At 50.1% G+C, this 22086-nt stretch overlaps 1 protein-coding gene across 12 annotated transcripts in view; it reads left to right on the top strand.

Annotated features, from left to right (window-relative positions):
• BLTP1 (bridge-like lipid transfer protein family member 1) overlaps positions 1 to 22086 on the top strand; it is a 1988102-nt gene that overhangs the window by 1374819 nt on the left and 591197 nt on the right. For 7 of the 12 annotated variants that reach the window (XM_085641559.1, XM_085641555.1, XM_085641556.1 and 4 more), the window contains one exon: positions 21180 to 21380. The exons of the other annotated variants lie outside the window; for them this stretch is intronic. In XM_085641559.1, coding sequence (XP_085497685.1) covers positions 21180 to 21380 — 201 coding nt within the window. The remainder of the gene's footprint in view (positions 1 to 21179; positions 21381 to 22086) is intronic. 12 annotated transcript variants of the gene reach the window in all.

Below are 22086 nucleotides of genomic sequence, written 5' to 3'. Positions count from 1 at the left end.
GCTATATATACACTGAGGTCAATTATAACACTAGACGACACATTTCATAACAGTTAAGTACTTAAATAGCGACAAAAGTAACAATTATCATCGGGTGATAAACTGCACAAAAGAATAACGGTGTGGACGTTTCGATTCTTTAGAAATGTAAGTTTTTTTGGAACCTTTTATACACGACGACAATATCCAGACACATTTGCCAGTCTATTCACTAAAAAGTGACGTGCCACAGTAAAAAATGCCAAAATGGAAGCTGTATAAAATTAAACAGAAGGACGTCTAAATGTCAATACATTACTTAATTTGAGCCGGTGACGGACAACTACACTAATTTTTGAGACCGGCACTTCTTGGTCGTGATCAAACATTTCCCGAGAGCAAGACTGGGACAAACTCGCAAATGGTAAAGGGTCGAAAGTAATGGAAAACATGCAAAAAAGGAAGGAAGTGGTAACCTTTAGGAGCGAGATAATGGGCCGGTAGTCCCTGACAGAGAATTTAAGTGGCCTGAGGTGGATCACGACTACACAGCATTGGATATTGGCGTGACTACATTTAATAGTGCCAACCTCGGGCTTCCGAACAGTGCTATGTACAGGAACCTGCACTCTATTTTCTAAATGTAAAACTGTCACAATGCATGTATCCATGAAAAAGTCGAGACCCAAAAGATGCACTGCAATGCCAGCTGCAAGAGGTAATCCTGCGAAGCTAACATTAAATAACCCAGAAACCACAGAATGAGCAATAGTTCCAAACCATGCTTGCATTCCGCAAATAGGCCACCTTTGATACGAATACGGGGACACTGATTACTGCGCAAGTGCGGCATTCCTTACAGATAGATTTTCAAACTCAAGCAGGAGTCTAAAGCTACTGCATCACCTGGACACTTCATGCGCCATACTTTAGAGGGTTAATGCACCAAAGGTCGGGGGTCTGGTGTGTACAGATAACCACATCCCTTCACTTCCATTCCAATTCTAAATCCGAATTCTGTCCAAGAAGACTATTCCGACAAAAAGCAAGGCCACTCGCAAACGTGTTTTGAAAATACAAGGCAGTGGCACTCGGTACTCTCAAGAGGAATAAGCCTTCACCTGAAGTATCGTTTTCATAAGCATCCAACCAACACCTAGAACCCAATAATTTCAAGCCATTCACGAGTAACTGGATCATGTACCTATTCGGGTAAATGTGAAGCTATTCGGGCTTGAGGTGAAGCAGAGGTCATAGACGGGCACCAGGATTACCTAGCTATTGGGTGCAAGAAGAGGTTCATTACACTACACACTTCTATTGGCCAGTGAAGCTTTTCATAAGATTAAAGGAGTACAAGACATACTGAAACAACTCACTGCTCTACTGTAATCGCACAGATTAATCGGTGAAAGGATGTTACTTAAACATACAACATAGACAATAGCACAACAAACCACTAAGTTGATCACCTGCATTACATCCATAGCCTACATAAACACTATTTAAGGTTCACTTCCTGAAAGGTCCTTCAATGGGTGTACAACAGATGGAGCCCAACTGTGATACCATTCGTCACACCAACTGCCTAGCATCGACTACATTTCCCAGTTTAATAATTTGTTAAATGGTCACACCCATGCCACGTACAGTGAGACAGTCAGCGAAGTCTGTATCCGCTATACACACACAGCTAACGTCCTCTATTTATAAGGGGGGCGGGAGGTGTAGGGGGGTCATGACGGGTGTCAGCAGTCCTCACTGAGGAGGTCTATCGGTCAATATCCTAAAAGAAATGGATGGAATCCAACTGCCAACCCGGCCTGGACAGCATGCTCACTTGACAATCTAGCGATTATTACCTATTTGCTTGCGCAGCCAATGGCAATTATCCTGCTTTTATCACCCATGATGATAATTCAGTCTCTGATATAGAAGACTGCAGACATTGTCAGCACCCCCTGCCCGCTGCTCCTGAGGCAACCCATTTACTGATCTAGACGATAGCCAGTATTAGAGCCTTGCTAAGGACAGATGAAGATTTAAAAATATGCCAATGGCCAGTGATCTAAATTCGAATGGGAAAAATGGGGTGGCCAAGGTCCAGATTTATTACATCACAAAATAGCCTCCATAAAAGAGGTCTACTAAACCTATACTACGCGAGAACAACCACACCTTGCCTGTCAGCCTTCGTGACGGACCACCTGCAGTCACATGACCGAGTCGGGAGACCCACTGACGTCAGTACAGAGAACAAGGAACACCCGCAGAAAACAAGCATTTGCAATGCAATAGGACTCGCATTTACACAAGACCTATTGCATTGGAAACGGGAGCACGGGCAGGCGAGAAGGCACAAATGAGGGGCCGAGAAGTCGTGGACTGTGTGAGGGGGGGGGGGCACAGGAAGAAAATAGTGTTCGAAGTAAAGGGGCCAGTAACCATGGAAGGATACAAATGACAACATGGCTGTCATGAGGAGGGACTAGCAAGCCTAAAAACAATCGGCAGGCAGCATTTAGGACCTAAGTCAATGAAAAAGATGGGCGGAGAGTGAGAGAGCTTCCACGCCATACTGAATACTGCATGCCTCGAAAAGCGAGCAGCGCATGCGCGTTGCCGCTATTGGCTCGACCGAAAAGTGAGCATGCAAATGCCAATGTTGAACATAGTCATTCTATTAATTAATTTCAATGAAATGGTAAATGTCATTTATTTAGAAAATTTACATTAAACAGTTAAAATGAAATGGTTTCTCAGTAATGACTTTGATTACAAGTGTCACCCCTGCATGGCAATCTCACTTCTTTCTTTACGTGCTTTCATAGGCAGATCCTTAGTTTTGATCCCTTTCGTCAGTTACCATATTCTTTTGAAATTCTTTTCCAGTGCGCACAGGAACTATATCCCCACCGAAAGTCTATGTTGCCAATCACAAAATCAGTCAATCAATCAAACAGGATTTATAGGGCGCTGCGCTATAAAAGAAGTCTTGGACCTCCTTAAGTCCTGCTCTCTCTTCAAGTCGAGGACGCAGTCTTTTTTGTGAGCGAGGTTATCCGGTAAGCCAAAGTGAAAGAGGTAAAGCAAGAAGTTGAAGCGGGACTCTACCCCATCCTGCCACACTCCGTCCAAAGAGTCTGGTGAGTGCCAAGCAATCTTGTTCCCGATCCCCGGTTACAGAGCCAATTCCTGATTCCCCCAGGACATTGGCAACACTGCCACAGGTCGAAGTCTTAAAAGAGGCCATGTTGCTTATTTTTGGTGCTCTTCCTGCTCCCTCTGGAGCCCCTTTAGGCCAGAAATGGCTGAGGGGGTGCTACCAGTGAGAGTTCTACTGGCAGACATGTCCCTTGTGCCCCTAGAGCCTGCCTCTGGTTTTGCACTGACTCTGGTGCTGACTTTCACTCTGGCATGAAGATATGTGCTGGTCCATTCCCACTGATCCCAGCCCTGACATTGCAGGTGCATGAGGTTGAACCCTTGCCGACTCAGGTGTCAAACCTCAAGCCAAATTCCCTATGACCCCGACTGAGATTGTTTCTTGACTCCACTACAGTGCACCCGGTCCTAGTACGTTCTGATTCAGATGACAAGGCCGTCCTCTCAGGTTTCATCTCATTTTTGTTTCAGATTCTGATCAGCCTGACAGTCATGACAGAGATGATGGGGATGATTTACCCCTACACTCTGGTGATGATGTTGACATTTACATGGACTTAAAGGAAGTACTGGTGGGCTGGATAGCTCCTAGGACATATGTGTGCATGGGCAAATCCCTGCTTTTGTCCACCAGTAAACAAACAGATGGTCATGTACGATAGATAAGCAGCATACGACCTGGACTTTTGACGCAGCACCCAACATAGTTTGGTGGTCAAGCTTCCACCAGTAAGGTCAGCCCTAACACATTCCCTATGATCCCTCTAGAAAGGGAGTCGAAAAGTATTGAGGCAGAAAATAGATGTTCTCCCCACCAGCTTGGCGTTGCGTTCAGTCAGTGCGCTCTGCCTAGTAGGCTGTTATACACACACCATTTAGAACATGGCCAGTGAGATCTTGCTGACAGTCCTAGAGGAGTTTTGGCCCTCTTTGGCCAAGATCATCTAGGATGGTCAGAAAGCAGCAACAAAAGTAATCATAGCTATCCTGGATACCTCTGACTTCTTAGGAAGTGCGGTGAATGCCAGTGTGGTGCACTACTGCCAGGGACATGAAGTTGTCTCTAACGGATATGCCTTTTGACTGGTCCTGCATTTTTGGCGAAAAGGCTAATTGTGCCCGACAGCTCTTGAAAGAAAGTCAAGCCACTGAACATTCTTGGGGCTGGTCTACGCCTGCACAAGTTTTCTCAGCAGCTCCAACTCTTTCTAGGCTCCTCCAGGGGCCTGCATATTGGCACTGCCACAGTCCACCACTAGTGCAGTAGTCACTCCACTTCTTTTAGGGTAGAGCATGTGGATCAGGCAGACATCGTGCATGTCACTATGGACACTGTTCTATTCAGAACCACCCACTAACCACCATTCTCGGGTTCCCCCCCCTCCCTTCCCCACTCCCTCCCCCGCGGTCATCGACCTCAAAGCTGCTTTAGCTTCCCCTTAGCTGCACATAGCCACCCTTTGAGAGGCAGGATTATATCATCTTCCAAGGGGATGGACTATCAAATGTGACAGATGAATTATCCAAGTCATCCAACAGGCTATGCCCCTGCATTCCTTTCCTCAGCTTTCTCTCTGTCACAGAGATGCAGACTCAATTGTCCAAAGGGGCCATTGAGAGGGTGGCAGCTTTTGAAGTAGGAAAGGGTTGCTACTCCCACTACTTCTTCATGCCGAAGAGGGATGAAGACTTCATCCTGTTTTTTTGACCTTCGACCTCTGAATATCTTCCTCTAGAAGAACACATTCAGAATGCTCACTTAGACCCAAGTTCCCTCTGCCCTAGATCCAGGCAACTGGATGGCTGCCTTTTACCTGCAGGATACATATTTTCATGTGCCCCCCCTGCAGTCCCACAGACATTATGTGTAGTTCATGGTTGGCCATGAGCATTTCATGCCCTTGGAGATCTTTCCCTTGGACAGCCTACGCTAGAAAGCCTGGTAGTTCCTGGAATCTATAAGCGTGCTGAACCCAGATGCATTTCCAAACCCCTGCTTGACAGAGTCAAAATACATGGGAGCATTTGAGAAACACATGTTCTCCTCCTTTAGCATTGCCCTCCATTCAGTGAACTCGCTTTGCCTCCTGGGTATATACTGTATGTGTTGTGACCTCAAAGCCAACCTCCAGCGTGTCACTCCAGATGTTCCGGACACCACAAAGTATGTCATTCTCTCAGGTCTGAATATTACCGATTGCTTGGATTGGACAGTGGCATAGGGAACCCCCCACTTTAGCATCTTAAGTGGGGGCTGCCACTGGGACCGATAATTTGGTGAACTGGGCGCACATAAACATTAATTTGTTGTTCTGATGGATACATCTGCCAGTGGATTCCTCACCTTGTGAATATCCCCTGCGCCAGCAACATTCAGAAATTTTTTGTAGCTCGCCATGCCGACGAGGACGACGTCACAATAGCATGGCTCCACACGCGGCTCCGCTGATGTCACTGGAGCCATAAGAGAGCCTCGTCGGCGTGATGACGTCAGTTCCCTTTTTTCCGGTTCCCTTTTTTCCGCGCCGTCGACGCTAACTGTTTTCTGGGACTCTCCGTAGCTAGTTACTTTGTTTTTCTGGATTGTGTTTCTGGTCCTCTCTTGCTTCTTTCCTGAAGATGACGTCGTGGAAGTCCGGATTCAAGCCCTGTAGAGAGTGCGGAGGACATATGTCCATCACGGATCCTCACGAGGATTGTGTCTGGTGCCTGTCGTCGGATCACGATGTCGAGGGGTGCTCTTGCTGCCGTAAGATGAACCCGAAGGCTTTAAAGGAGAGAGAGGCCAAGCTGTTCATCGTGAGGATGAGGAAGGAGAAGAGAGGTCGAAGGCGATCCAGGTCCAGGTCCAGGTCGGGTTCGAAGTCGACGTCGGGTCATGCTTCAAAATTAAAGAAGCATAAGAAGAAGAAGAAGAGGCACGGCTCTCGACGCCGTTCAGATACGGAGACGGCTCCGAAATCGACTTCTCCAGTTCCTCGACGTCGTAAGGACTATGTTTCTCCTTCGGCTTCGAATCCGGCTTCACCTGGTCGTCCGGCTTCGCCTGCAGCTTCTCCGGAGTGTTCTCCAGCTCCGGCTCCATCTCTGACACATTCTCCGGCTCTGGTGGAAGAGGCTCCGGTACCTGATGAGTCGTCGACTCCATTGTCTCCACCATCAGCGCCGATTGGCCCGAGTCCGGTAATACCTTAGCCTGAGCATTTATCGAGCCCTTACCCACCTTTCCCTGGCCCGGGCCAAGACCCATCGCATTACTTGAATGTCATATATGGTGTCTTTTCAAGAGCAATGTACCCCTCTGGAGAACCTTCGGGTCCCATGGATCCAATGGCCTTTAATTTGGGGGTTCCTCAGGCCTATGCTCAGGCTCCCTTTATGCCATTCCTACCAGCGGCGCTGTCCTGGCATTTCCCGGCGCCGAAGACGTCAACGCCGTTCCCTTCATCTCCGGCTCTGCCAACTTGACCTCGTTCGGCTCAGGCTGTGCCTCCGGATCAGTGTTAGACGCCGGCTCCATCGGAGTCGTGTGTGGTGCCGCCGATGCCGGTTCCGGGGATAAGATCCAGGCGGGAGGCACAGAGGATTTTGAAAGAGCAGAGGTATCGGGCAGAAGAAATGGAGGAAGGTGAACTTCAAGAGTCAGATGACTTATTTGAAGACTTAAAGGAGGCAAGTGGCCTTGATATGTCCCCAGAATGGGAGCTTTCTCCTCCTTCAGATGCTCCCTCTAAGGATGTGGTTCCTTACCACACAGTTATAAGGAAGGCAGCGAAGCTCTTAGACTTGCAGCTCCCAACGGCTGAATTTAAGTCCAACATCTTGACGGAGGCTCTTCATTCTCCCTCCACGGTAGTAGAACCTTTGCTTCCTTTCAACTATGCCATCACTGAGCCAGTTATGGAAGTTTGGCGTAAGCCCTTTTCGGCTCCAGCAGTGTCAAAATCTGTTGCTAGGAGGTACAGGGCGGCTCCAGGAGATCCGGACTTCCTAACATCCCATCCTTTTCCCGAGAGTCTGGTGGTTCAAGCTGCCTGTTCGAAGAAGTCTTCTGGAGCATTTCCTCAAGTTCCTAGTGATAGAGAGTCAAAACAGCTTGACCATTCGGCCAAGAAGGTGTTCTCCTCGGCAAGTATGGCCTTGAAGTCCACAAATGCCACCTGCCTTTTGGGCCGTTACATCCACGCCCTGATGGATTCTGCAAAACAGCTGGCTCCTAAATTGTCTGAGGAAGACAGGCAGAATTTTAATGAGGTCTTGTCGGACACTCAAGCGGTTGCACGACAGGTTATTCAGAGTGGTTTGGACACTGCGGACTCTGTTGCCAGGATTATGGGCTCCTCGGTTGCCACAAGAAGAAGTGCTTGGCTTAAGTCGTCTGAGTTCTCTCCAAATGTGCAGGCAACTCTTCTAGACCTACCCTTTGATGGTTCTGGACTGTTTGGAAAGAAAGCAGATGCGGCCTTGGAAAGGTTCAAGGACAGCAAAGCCACAGCTAAGTCTCTGGGCCTGCAGGCACAGCCTAGAGGATCCTCTTACAGAAGGTACAGGGGTTTTGGGAGGTCGTCCTTTCGGACCTACAGGCAGCCTCAGCAGCAGCAAAATACCCTGTATAAGACCTACAGGGGTAGGAACAGAGGTCCTCCACGAGGTCGTCAGCCCTCCTCCTCCTCCTCCTCTATCTCCCTCCCTCTTGCCACAGCAAAGCAGCCCTAGATCCACCATTCTGGATCATGTTGGTCCTGTGGGGGGGTCGGCTTGCCCATTTTCTGCAAGATTGGGAATCGGTCACTGCAGTCCTTTGAGTTCTAAATCTTGTGGAAAATGGGTATTCTCTTCCTTTCAGGAATTCCCTCCAAATTACCCTCCTTGCCAAGGTGCTTGCTCGGAGGACCACATTCTTCTCCTGCAGGAGTAAGTCCTAACATTACTGAAAAAAGGTGCGATAGAGGTGGTTCCAGAGCGGGAAAGGGGTCAGGGATGATACTCCCTGTATTTCCTGATACCCAGGAAGGATGGCAGGCTACGTCCAATCCTGGATCTCAGGATCTTGAACCTTTTTCTGAAGCAGGAGAAATTCAAGATGCTCACCCTTGCGCAGGTTCTTCAAGCGCTGCAACAGGAGGACTGGATGGTGTCGATCGACTTGCAGGATACGTATTTTCATATTCTGATCCTGGAGTCGCACAGGAAGTATCTCCGTTTTATGGTAGGGTCGCAACATTATCAGTTTGCGGTTCTCCCGTTTGGTCTTACTAATGCACCTCGAGTCTTCACCAAGGTGATGGCAGTGGTGGCAGCCCATCTCAGAAGGTCGGGGATTCCAGTTTTCCCCTATCTGGACGACTGGCTGATCAAAGCGGAGTCGCCAGAGAAGGTGCTTCATCATCTGCAGGTTACAACTCAGCTGTTGTACAGATTGGGTTTCTCTATAAACGTGCCTAAATCTCACCTGGTGCCCTCTCAGCGCAACCTGTTCATAGGGTTGGTACTGGACACTACTGTGCGTCGAGCATTCCTACCTCCACAAAGGATTCTCGACATACAGGAAAAGATTCCCTTGTTTTACAGTGGAGCAGTTGTTCCAGTTCTGAAGGTCCTTCGTCTGTTCGGTCTGTTTGCTTCCTGTATTCTGTTGGTCAACCTTGCACCCTGGCACATGAGGGCGCTCCAGTGGTGCCTCCGCAGGCAGTGGTATCAGCACAAAGGAGATCTCAGGGAGTCTGTGAGGATCTCCAGAGAAGCTGCAGCAGATCTGTCTTGGTGGAACGTGGAGGGCAATCTGTCTCAAGGAAAGCCCTTCCATCTACCTCCATCAGTGGCCACAGTAATAATGGTGCATCCACTTTAGGGTGGGGTGCGCATCTGGGGGATCTGGAGATCAAGGGTCTTTGGTCTCCAGAGGAAAGGTTGCTTCACATTAACCTTTTAGAGTTGCGGGCGATACGGTTGGCATTCAAGGCCTTCCTTCCCTTCGCAGTCAGTCGGTTCAAGTCCTGACGGACAACACTACCACGATGTGGTATGTCAACAAGCAGGGAGGAGTGGGGTCGCATTCTCGCTGCAGAGAGGCTCTGCGTCTCTGGTCCTGGGTTCAGGATCATCAGATTTGTCTGATGGCAAATCATCTGGCTGGAGTTCTGAATGTGCGTGCAGACAGTCTCAGTCGGCAGTTCTCTGACGACCACAAGTGGAGGCTCCATCCGGAGGTGGTTCGTCACGTCTTTCGGACGTGGGGATCTCCTTGGTCGGACCTGTTTGCCACTCACGAGAACGCTCACTGCCCGTCATTCTGCAGTCTCCAGTATCCAATGCAGGGTGCTTTGGAGGACGTGTTTTAGTTGAGATGGGACTCGCATCTCCTTTACGCGTTTCCTCCTATACCCTTGATTCCTCGGGTTCTGAGGAAGATTCGCCAAGACTGGGCCCAAGTCATATTGATCGCCCCGGATTGGCCAAGAAGGGTGTGGTATACAGATCTTCTTCACCTCTCCTCGTGCCCTCCGCTCCGTCTCCCCCTCAGGGCAGACCTCCTCTCGCAGTCGCAGGGGCAGGTTCTACACTCCCACCTCCAGAGCTTACACCTTCATGCCTGGAGATTGAACAGGGCAACCTGAATTCTTTTTCTCTCCCACCGGACGTGGTGGACTTGATTTTGTCTGCCAGGTGTCACTCCACCAAGTCTATCTATTCCTATAGGTGGTCTAAATTTGTCCATTGGTGTGGGGAGAAATCTATTGACCCTTTGAGGGCTCGTTTATCCAACATCCTTCAGTTTGCTCTCTCTCTTGCTCAGCAAGGTTTTGCTGTAGCTAGTGTGAAGGGTTATTTATCGGCTTTGTCGGCATTCCTTTGCTTGCCGGATCAGCCGTCCTTGTTTAAATCACCTATTGTGTTACGGTTCATTAAAGGCCTTACCAACAAATTTCCACCCACTCCTTTTATTGTGCCTCAATGGGACTTAAATCTTGTCTTAACTTACTTGATGGGTTCTCCCTTTGAACCCTTGCACAAGTGTCCCTTAAGGCTATTGTCTTTTAAAACAGTTTTTCTCATTGCCATTACCCCGGCAAGGAGGGTAATTGAGCTTCAAGCTCGGAGTTCGAAACCCCCTTTCTGACCATTCATGCTGAAAGAATGGTACTCAGGACCAGGGCTGCTTTTCTGCCTAAGGTGGTAACTCCTTTCTATCTGGGGCAGTCCATTGCCCTTCCTACCTTCTATCCTCCCCCTCACCCTTCCAAGGAGGAGGAGCGGCTTCACCGCTTGGACCCCAAAAGAGCGGTGAGTTTTTACCTCGATAGAACTAAAGACTCTTCGTGGGCTTCATTGGCTGCAGGAAAGGCAGAGCGGTGCACAAGCGCACCCTTTACAGATGGATTATCTTGTGCATCAAGATCTGTTACTCTTTAGCCGGTAAGGAACCTCCAGAGGGTATAAGGGCTCATTCTACCAGGGCAAAGTCTTCTACATCTGCCTTATCTAGAGGTGTCCCTGTGGAGGACATTTGTAGAGCAGCAACTTGGGCCTCCCTCCACACTTTTGTGAAGCATTCTTTTTTTTTTTTTTTTTTTTTTTTTTGAAAATTTTATTGAACAATAAATCAATTACAAGCATGGGCCTACAACCACCAGGGCCGGCCGCTAGATTCAGAAAGGATCATACAGTTGTTAAGGCAGTAGTCGGCTCCCGGGGGCCAGCCCCGTACATGGCTCCGGATAGTCGTAGGGAAGCAGGATACATAGGTTTAACATAAATAACAAATAAAAACAAAAGGCGAGGCATAAGGGCAAAAAGTGTGGGTCAGGCTACATCCGGGGGACTCTACTTCAGACCTTCAAATAGCTATCAAGAGGAAGGAGTACTGATAGGTCGGGGGGGGGGGTCACGGGAGAGGAACGTCCATATTCGGTTGTTCCAAAAGTCGCAAGGAACCATCAAGGGTCAGGGGGACAAAGCAATATCGGTGTCCACTAGGGGGGGGAGTACAGATACCCCCACGATACGCGTTCCATTGCCCCCAGATTCTACCCCATGCCCCCGGTTTACCCCGAGCCACATACACAGTCTTCTCCCTGAACATGCACCAGTCCATGTTCTCCTTCCATACGGACACGGTGGGAGGCCGCTGGGAACCCCAAAGCTGCGCTATATCTCTCTTGGCAATCATGTTCCCCAGGGCCGCCCACCGAGTCTGAGCCGCGTTATAATCATTGGGCTCCCACACATTCAGGACACAGCGACGCACCTCCGGCAGCAGCGCAACCCCGGTGACTTGTCCCATGACCACATGAACCCGGCGCCAGTATTCCGCCACCTCGCGGCACTCCCAAAGGATATGGAGAAAGGTGGCACTGAGCCCACATCCCCGCTTACAGAGCCCGTCTTCAGAAAATCCCATCGAGACCAAACGGGGACCCGTCACATACACCCGGTGGAGAATCTTAAGCTGGACCAGGCGGAGACGGGCTGGAATGGCCACTTCCTTGGGGGACGACAGTGCGGACTGCCAGTCCTCGTCGTCCAGTTCCACCCCATCCCCCGTCCACGCCTCCCGAAGGTGCACCAAGAGGTCAGCCCGATTATTGATAAGTTTTTTATAAATTAAAGAGATAGTACTGTCGGGGACATGACCATCGAGTATGCGGTCCTCGAGGGGCGAAGAAGCCGGGATCTTGGTCCCCTCCCCAAAAACAGAGAGCAGGGCATGCCGAACCTGGGCGTAGCGAAAGAACTCCCTTTCCGTAAGTTCGTATTCGCTCTGGAGCGCCGCGAATGTTTTAACCGCACCCTTAATCCAGAAGTCTCCCACTCTACTAATACCAATCGTGTCCCAATGGTCAAACCCCTTCGTTGTCCAGAGGCTTCCCAGTCGGTCGGAGGCAAACAGAGGAGTAGCACATGTTAATCGCTCACTCCAGCCCATGGCTACATTGGCCGCCTTCCAGATCCGTACCGCAATCTTAGTAGGGCCCGTAAGGGTCCGTCCAGCCGAGCTGGAGTAAAGTGCCCTGTTATAGTTTCCGCCGGGAAGCAGGAATTTGTCCATCTCATACGCCGGATTCAAGCCAGGCGCATACGTGGCATGGTTAATGGCCGATAGCTGTGAGGCCCAATAATACCTGCGAATGTCGGGAAGCGCGATGCCCCCGTCGTACCAGGGGAGAGTAAGCTTTGCCAGAGCGATACGCGCCCGTCCGTCCCACACCAGTCTCCTCTGCAGGCTCTCCACCTCCCGAAAGTAGGACACAGGAATGACATCGAAGGAGTTCTGAAGTGCATAGAGGAATCTGGGAAGGGACATCATTTTAAACAGTGCTGCCCGACCCAGCGGGGACAAGGGCAGCTTACACCACCGAGCCGTGTCCTCCCTCAAACGCCGAAGTGGAAGCAGGAGATTCTGCTCATAGCGAGCCACCGGGTCCAACGAGACGTATATCCCCAGGTATTTAAAGCCTGACAGAGATAATTGGATCGGAAGCCGAGGCGGCAAGAGAGGAGGGTCACCGGAGATAGGATAGACACAGGATTTAGACCAGTTGATCGTTAGACCCGAATTTCTCCCAAAGGAAGTCAGAACATCAAAGAGAACATTAAGCGACCGCCGCGGCGAGGTGAGATACAGGAGAATATCGTCCGCATACAACGAGACCCGATCCTCGAAGCCCGGGGCCCACCGGATCCCTCTGATCGAGGGCTCCCAGCGGAGCCAAGCAGCGAGCGGCTCCAGGGCAAGAGCAAAGAGCAGAGGGGACAACGGGCACCCCTGCCTCGTACCCCTACCGAGAGCGAAGGGCCGAGAGACCCGCCCATTAACCACCACCTGAGCCATGGGTCCCGTGTAAAGAAGCTTCACCCAGCCAAGAAATCCTTCCCCAAAGCCGAATTTGGTCAAGACAGCCCAGAGGAATGGCCACTCGATGGTGTCAAAGGCCATCGTGGCGTCTAAAGAAACCAGCACGGCTGGTTCGGAGAGGTACTCCGCCCTGGCGAGGGCGCCGTGAAGACGCCGCAAGTTAAGAGCGGTGTTACGATGAGGGATGAAGCCGCATTGATCAGGATGGATCAGATCGCAGATGACGCTCAACAAACGATTGGCAAGGACTTTAGCCAGGATTTTAGGCTCTGCGTTTAGCAGTGAAATAGGCCTGTAGGAGGCACAGCGGTCTCGTGGCTTACCGTCCTTGGGGATCACGACTATCGTAGCCAGACGCTGGTCGTCAGGAAGGGAACCTGCCTCAAGGGACTCCTGAAACATACGACGGAGGAAGGGCGCGAGTTTATCCGGGCGCAACTTATATAATTCAATAGGCAGACCGTTGGGACCCATCGCCTTGCCCGAACGAAGGGACCGAATCGCAGTTGCTATTTCATCTACAGACAAGGGGGCGTCCAGCTGCTCACGGTCTTCGACGGACAGGGAGGGCAAAGCAATATCCCTCAGCAGAAGGCAAGAGTCTTCTTCATCCCTATCAGTCACCGGGGAGTACACGGCCCGGAGGTGGTCAGCGAAACATTCCACAGTCTCACCAGGCTCAGTCACACACACTCCATCCGAGACACGCAGCTCCGGGACCACACGATTCACTCTCTCCTTCTTATCCAGCCACGCAATCAACTTTCCCGCCTTGTCCCCGGCATCATACAATCGACCCTGCTGCTCCCTATACATCGTTTTGGCAGCGTCAGTGACAAGAGACCTGTATTCAAACTGTTTCAGGCTGAGGGCATGGAGCCCGTCCGGAGTGACACCCGTCTCCAAGGCCGACTCCAGCCCCGAGATGTCCGTCTCCAGCTTCACCACTGCCTCACTCTTGAGCTTCTTAGCCACCACTATCTGGGAGAGGGCGTGTCCGCGGATTACGGTTTTAAAGGCTTCCCACAGGGACATTGCGGACGACACCGACCCCTCGTTTTCAAGGAAGTATTGGTCCATAGCCTTAACCAGGCTGTCGCGAGTCGTAGGGTCTCGCAGGTACCACGGGTTAATGGGAGCGATCCGCCCTGCAGACCGCGACTCGGTGTCAAAGAGCAGCCACAGCGGGGAATGGTCGGAGATACCCCGCGCCAGGTGCCTAACCTCTCGAATCCGACCAGTCTGCGCCGCGGGCATAAGGAAATAGTCTAACCTAGAAAGACTCCCATGCGCCCCAGAGTGAAAGGTGTACTGACATTGGGTCGGATGCATTAATCTCCAACTATCTACCAGGCCGAAGGTCTCCAACAGTCCACCAAGCCATGCCTGGGCAGCGGGGAGGGCCCTGGGTGGGAGACGATCCAGGTCACCCGAAACCACCGAATTAAAGTCCCCGCCCATAAGCAAAAGACTATCCGGAAGTTCAAGCAGCATTCGACCCAAGTCCGCGAAGGTGGAGTTCTGGAGGCCCGGGGGGACGTAAACTGAGACCAGGGAAAGGGGCTGCCCCTCCCACCTCCCAGTCAGACACACATAGCGCCCTCTGTCGTCCGAGATTACCCTAGTGATATCCAACGGAAGTGAGGATCGCAGGAGAATGCCCACCCCCCTGGAACCAGTTGTGAAACCAGAATGGGCCACGAGGCGGTATCCCCCCCTGTTCATTGCATGACAAACATTACCAACCAGATGCGTCTCCTGGATAAACACCACATCAGGAGTCAGACGACGCAAATACTGCAGTACTACCCCCCGTTTGATACGGTCCCCCAACCCATTGACGTTCCATGACATCAGTCTCAACCCGTCCCCCCCCATCCCCTCCAATAGATCAAAGGCCCCCCAGTCAGTAGCACAGTTCCCGAATCTGGACAAAAATCAATACCTCGCCCTGCAAACAGAAAACACACAGCAAAACAACCCCTCCTTCCCCCCAACCCCCCCCCCCCAAATCCAACTCCCCCCACCCTGCACCCCTGCGGGCCAAAAAAACCCCCCAACTTGCAGTGTGCCTGTCGCCCTACTAACCCCATTCTACGAAAAGACCCCGGAGGAGGAAAGGGACCCGTCCCCGCCCGCCCCCCACACAGGTCCTAGTGAGACAAAATGAACAAAAGAAGTAAAACCCAGCTGAACAGTGCAAAATGGCAAAATCAAGGACCAAAAGTCACTCCAAAGGGGACCCGTCACCTTCGGCGCCTGCAGAGGGCCCGGGACGGCCACCTCTGTCCGGCAGCGAGTCCAGCCAGTCACTCACGGCCACAGGAGAGTCAAAAAAGGCAGTACGATCCTCATGTTCCACTCGGAGTTTTGCAGGGTAGAGCATAGAGTACTTTAGGCCCAGTTCACGGAGACGACGCTTTACCCCCTGGAATCCCATCCGCTGTTTCTGGACAAGTTGGGTAAAGTCCGGATAAAAGTTAATGGATGAGTTCTCATGACGAACTGGGCCGTGGACCCGTGAGGCCTGCAGAATCGCATCTCGGTCTCTATAGTGGAACAGTTTGGCCACGATAGGCCTCGGGGGGGCCCCCGGCCGTGGCCGACCGCCCGGAACTCGATGGGCCCGCTCCACGGCAAAGAACTTACTCAGGCCTGCAGGGGTCAACTGTTGGAGGATGAGTTCCTCGACCAGGAGGTCAACCGGGCGGCTGTCGGAGGACTCCGGTACGCCTATGACGCGGATGTTGTTGCGTCGGGCCCGTCCCTCGAAGTCCTCCAGCCGCCGGGCCATCTGATCGTTGACCGCCTTGATGTCACCAAGCGCGGCCTGCAGGTCCGACACATCCGCACCAAGGGTGGAGGTCCGCGCATCGAGAGCCTGAACCCTCTCGTTAGTTTTGGAGAGGTCTGCCCGAATTAAGGTGACATCGATTGCCACCGTGTCGATTTTACGGGCCAGGGCCTCGTATTGCGTGGCGATGGTTTCCCTGATGCCATCAATGGCGCCCATGATGTCCTGCAGGGAAAGCTCCGGAGAGACGGTCGTGCCACCACCGGCGGCGTCCGGGGGGGGGCCGGTCGCTCCAAGGGACCCTCTGCCCTGAGTGTAGCGGTCCATGTTGTTGGCCTGGACCGGTCCCCCGCGGAGGGAGGCCTTAGTCTTACGCCCCTCGGGGCCCCCCTTGCCCCCCCCATGTGGTCACGGACACCGAAGGGGACAGCCGATCAAGAGTCGTAGGGGCGACGGCACCGCAGACCAGCGCCTCACCAAAGACCACAATATAGCGGTGCGGGGGGACCCAAGGCGATGGGCACACTAGTGGCAGGTGGAGACAAAGCCTCGCGCAGAGGCCAAGGAAACACCCCGCCACATCAAGTGCGTTCGCTGGCCAGCCCCCTGAAGTCCGAAAGTGAAACCGAAAGTGGTAGAGCGGCCACTGGCACCGCACTGCAGCCGCTGTTGTTCAATTACGACACGGCTCCACGGGTCACCTTCGCCCCGGGCACCTCCGTCGGGTGGGTCCCAAAAGTTCGAACAACGACAACTCAGGATTCCCAGGTCCGATTCGAGTTCTGAAAAGAGATACGTGCTCAGCCGGTCTTCATCTGCCAGATTCCATAAACCACATCAGGATATTCTCAGGATAAATTCCGAGGAGCAGCAAGGGTCCGGGGAGCCCTGTGCTCACGCGACCATCTTGGATACGCGCTAGGCTCCTCCTCCTTGTGAAGCATTCTTGCTTAGATTCCGAGGTGAGGAGGGATGGACACTTTGCACGTTCCGTCCTTCAGGACTTTTTGGTATGGAAGGGTGGACACCCTCCTCCGGGAGTGGGGACTGCTGTGGGAATCTATTCACAAGGTGAGGAATCCACTGGCAGATGCATCCATCAGAAGAACAAGTTACTTACCTTCGGTAACGCTTTTTCTGGTGGATACAGTATCTGCCTGTGGATTCCTCACTGACCCACCCACCTCCCCGTTGTCCACTCTTGTATACCTACAATAGTGTTAATGTGTTAAAATCTATCTGTTACTGTCAAAGGAAGTGTGTTATTTCTTTTGTTTTCCTGCATTGACTTCACACTGTGTGTGTTGGTTGAATATTATGTACTGTGTATACTGTATATATATTGTCGGTCCGTCCGTGTGCCTCGAAGGCACGGAAAAAAGGGCGGAACTGACGTCATCACGCCGACAAGGCTCTCTTTTGGCTCCAGTGACGTCAGTGGAGCCGCGTGTGGAGCCATGCTATTGTGACGTCGTCCTCGTCGGCGTGGAGAGCTACAAAAAGTTTCCAGATGTTGCTGGCGCAGGGGATATTCACGAGGTGAGGAATCCACAGGCAGATACTGTATCCACCAGAAAAAGCGTTACCGAAGGTAAGTAACTTGTTCTTTACACAGAGAAGGAAACACATAAAGAAAATAATTAAGTAGTAGAAAATGCAGCGACAGGAACACATTATGAAACTATGAGCATGCGAGAGAAAAATATGAAGGAAAAAGTGAGGATGAGAGAAAAAAGATGGGTACATAGAAAGGGAAAAAACTGAAGGACAAAGGAGGGGTGACAGGAAAGAAAGTGAAAGGATATCTGGAAGAAAGGTGAAAGGAAGGATGAAAGAATAACTGGATTGATGCAAGAAAGGATTGATAGATGGAAGGGTGAAAGGTTGGATGGAAGAGTCAAAGGCCTAACTGGTGAAAGTGTGACTGGATGTAAGGTCGGAAGAATGGATAGATGGAGAAGGGTGAGTGAGTGAATGGATGGTTAAAAGACGATGGATACATGAATATATTGAAAGGTGAATGGGTGAACGAAGGATGGATGGGTGTACCAATGCATGGAGAGGTGGAAAGGTGAAGGAATGGACTGATGAGTGAGTAGATGGAAGGGCGAATACATGGATGGAAGAAGGGTAAAAGGAACTCTTCTCAGGTGGTTTGTATTTGCTCAATTTGCACACTCAGTCTGATTTGAGGTATGTTTCGAGTTGGGCGTGGGGTATTTTAATTTTCTATCTACTCCTTTGGCAGTCGGGACAAGTGCGGTTCTTCAGCACTGTGCTTTGATGTGTTTAATGGAATTTCCTAGTGAAGTCCAATGATCCCTGATAAGCATGCCATTTGATGGCACATGGTTCTTCGGAGACAAGACAGATTCACCCTTGGGGTTCAAGTCAACAGTACACTCCCTTTCGGCTACTATTGGCTGTATGTCAGTTTCCCCCACAATTTCATCCCTTTCGAAACTTCAGAAGGGGATATCTACAGAGGCCCCGTCAGACCTTGCCTCAGCAGCAAAAGTCCTCCAAAGCCTTTAGAGGCAGACTCCAGGAATCCGGCCACCAGGTTCCCCAGGACAACTAAATACCCAAATCTCATGCACCTCCCCAGCAGCTGCCTTCAAGCCTCTTTCAATTATCTTAGGTGTTGCACTATCGCCTGGTAGCAGGTCAGATCACCTTTTATCTCCACGGGTGGCGGAACCTAATTTCAGACCAGTGGGTGCTCCAAATTGCCCAGGGCAGATAAACTTTCTCCTTCCTTTCCACTCTTCCAGACATGCCTTCAAACACAACGTCTCCCGGAGGACCACTTGTATATTCAAACAGGACTGTTCCTCTGACAGGACATTCAGATTATGATCCCAGTGTTTAAGCCTCAATCCTGGATCTCTATAAAAGTGTCTCTAAGGCTTCTTGGCCTGTTTTCTTCAAGCATCCAGCTTGCCAAGTGGCATGTGCAGGTTCTGCCTTTGAACCTGAAGCCTCAGTTGGCCCAGCAACAAGGAAACCTGTCAGATGTCATTGAGCTTTTGGAAGAGACAACACAAGATTTGTAGTGGGGGCTGATCGACCGCAACCTGACCAGCGGCAGATCCCTCTCCCTTCCCCACCCTTAGTTGACAGTGGCGATAGATTGGTGTATGCTGAGCTGGGGTGGTCATTTGGAAGAGGAGCCTCGTATTAAAGAACTTCCTGCTGTCCATCAAGGGGAGGTGGGTTCAGGTTTTAATGGACAACACCACCGCCATGTGATATTGCAATATGCTGGGCAGAGTGACGTCCTACGTCCTGTGCCAAAAGACACTGTATCTCTGCAGTTGGCTGGTGCTCAGCACATTTCTCTGCTGGCGAACCACCTGGCCGAATGTTTGAACACATGGGCAGATGAGCTCAGACTGCAGGTCTTGGTGGATCGTCAATTGGGATTGCATCGTGAGGTGTCACAGGGCATTTTCTGTCAGTGGGAAGATCTCTGGGTGGATCTTTTTGCCACCATCGAAAACACGCAGTGTCAAGACTTATATATGTTTGAATTCCCAAGGAGACACTTTCCAGGAGACACACTCAAGCTAGAGTGCAGCACAGGACCTCTGTAGTCCGTTCTGCCACTACCTCTTCTGCCTAGAGTCCTGAAGAAGATTAGGAACAACCAGGCCTAATTGATTCTAGTGGCTCCTTATTGGGCCAGGATAGTTTGGCTACCAGAAGCATTTTTCATCTGGTCAGGCTTACCACTGCAGGAGGATCTTCTGTCGCAACATCAGGACAGGGGTTTTCACCCAAACCTGTGCACTCTAAACCAGTGAGATTGCGCGGCGAATGTAGATGGCATCCTTGCCTCTTGGCGTCCTTCTACAAAGTCCATCTAACGTGTTTACCGGACCAACTGTCATTGTTTAAATCACCTATTCTGATGCTTTTGACACACATTTCCTCCTAAACCATTTGTGATTCCACAATGAGATCTTAGTTTGGTCCTCACATTCCTAATGTGTACTTGCTTCGAGCCCATGCGCAGCTGCTGGCTGGGCCTCCTGCCTCCCAAAACTGTCTTTCTCATTGTGATCACTTCAGCTCATACCGTGAGTGAACTCCAGGCTCTCTTGCAATACCTTTTTTTCCAGACGAGCTAGTGTTGGGTTCAGGTTTGTTTTTAGACAAAAGTCAGGACTCAGTTGCATGTTGGGCAATCCATCTCCCTTCTAATGCTTTTTGATCTGCCTCACCCCTCGAAAGAGAAGAGACTTCATTGGTTGGCCTCCAAAAGTTGGAGACAGCTCTTAGTGTGGTTCACTGGGGCAAAGAAGGGGAAGGCAGTGCAGAATTGCAGTGCAGAAAAGCACCATATAGAGGCAGATAGTCCTCTGTATTAAGCTCTGCTGCGCATTGGACAGGAAGCAGCCCCCGGAAGGTCTCCAGGCTCTTTCAGCCAAATTCAAGGCTACAATCACAGGGTTGGCACACAGAGTACCTGGTCGAGACATCTGTCAAGCCTCAACCCAAGCGTTAATTCATACTCTCTCAATAGTCTGGTCCAGCAGAGGGGCTCTTTGCCTGTTTGGCCGTGCAAGACTTTTTAGTTTAAGTTATTCCACAGATCTACCCCCTTTGGAGGTACTACTTTGTAATTTAGTCACAAGGTGAAGACTCTGCAGTTAGTAGTATCCATCAGAAGAAACAGTTACTTAAACCTTTGTTAACGCCTATTCTGATGGATACTCTATCTACCTGGAGATTCATCTCTACCCTCCCACCTCCTCGTTCATTGGAATGGACTCCTATATCAATCTCTTAAAAAAAAGTCCTGATTCATAGATCTGCACACTGTCACATCCGATCAGTTATTAAGTTCCAAATCTGTCAGCACAGACTAAGTCAAGCAAGTGACTCATGTCCATTCACAGAGGTTCTGCTTATATTTGGCTATGTCTTCACTTCCATGGTAGGATGCTGTCATCGCAGGCCCACACATAATGCTACCTGCTGAAATGCAGGAGCAATGCTGAGAAAAATCTTGCGATCAAATGTAATACATAGGAATATTCATAAGGTGAGGAATCTGAGGTTAGATAGACTATACACCAGAAAGAGTGTTGCCAAAGGTGAGTAACTTTTTTTCACTGCCCAGACTATTCATGGACGTGCAAGGGTCAGTGATAGATACTACAAGGGAGAGTGGCAGCTTCTATAGATGAAAGAAGTAAAGTGGAATGCTGTTGCCTTGAGCTAGATCAGAAAAGTTAAAGCATTCAGGAAAGAGAAAAACACATGGTAATTTGTGTTAAATTGAATTGAGGTGAAATAACTCTTGTCTTCTGTGGGTTGATTTGGTGTGCCGTGCTTTTAGTAATTCCTTAACCACTTGTGCTCCTGTTTACCATTTAGACCACTGATGGAGTTTCAGTAAGCAGAGAAGGCAACAAGCTAACCCTTGGGCAACGGCTTGTAAACCATCTACTTGGCTTGAACCCAAAAACCTACCGGTATTCTGTTCCTGTAGAGTATCTCTCTGGTTCACCGATATGCAACCCATTGCACTCGGCCAGCTCTCACTCGAATGTATGCAGGTCTCACTCATGGGCAAATGTATGTAACAGCAGAATGCTCCATTAAAATCCTGATGGCAGCCAGATCACTTCAATTTTAATCAGATGCCCTTTTAAAAAATACATATTTGATTCTGCATGCTGTGATTGTGTTTGGGATGCAACAAAAGAAGGTAACATTTAAATATTGGTGAATAATCAGGAATAATTTTTTTCTTAAATGTCAACTGGGTTTTCTCTTTACAGATTTCTAGCAACTGAGTATCTGCAGTCGGTTGGTGGGAAACTGGCACAGTTCTCACACAAGGAGCACTGCTGTCAATAATTTACTCTGCAGAGGTAGTGTTAGCATATACTGTTATGAAGCAACATTAAATCCGTTGCCACAGTCCCACATTGTTGGTTCGGTTAAATGTGCCTATATACAGTTTACATTTTGATTGGCTTTGATCACCTACAGGTTACATTTTCAATCATGAGCACCATATAACTCTGAGTTGGATATGTATTCCAGCTAATGAGTGATTGGCTGTAGAAAAAGAAGCCGTCAGTTCTGATTTCTTTTAATGTTTCTCATTCGACCTGTTGACCCACAGATTTTTGTGATTCCTATAGACAGGCTGTGAATACTGACAAACATTCTTTGTATCAAAGTACAATGACAGAATAGAAAAAAATATTTTTGGGAACTCCCCACACTTACATGTTTTTTTTTTTTAAGTACTAGGTCATCATCTTTGGTTCTT

The sequence above is a fragment of the Triturus cristatus genome, chromosome 2_2 (assembly GCF_964204655.1).
Source record: "Triturus cristatus chromosome 2_2, aTriCri1.1, whole genome shotgun sequence".
NCBI classification, from domain to species: domain Eukaryota; kingdom Metazoa; phylum Chordata; class Amphibia; order Caudata; family Salamandridae; genus Triturus; species Triturus cristatus.
Note: the sequence above shows the minus strand (reverse complement) of the source record. Positions and strands in the feature narration are given on the sequence as shown.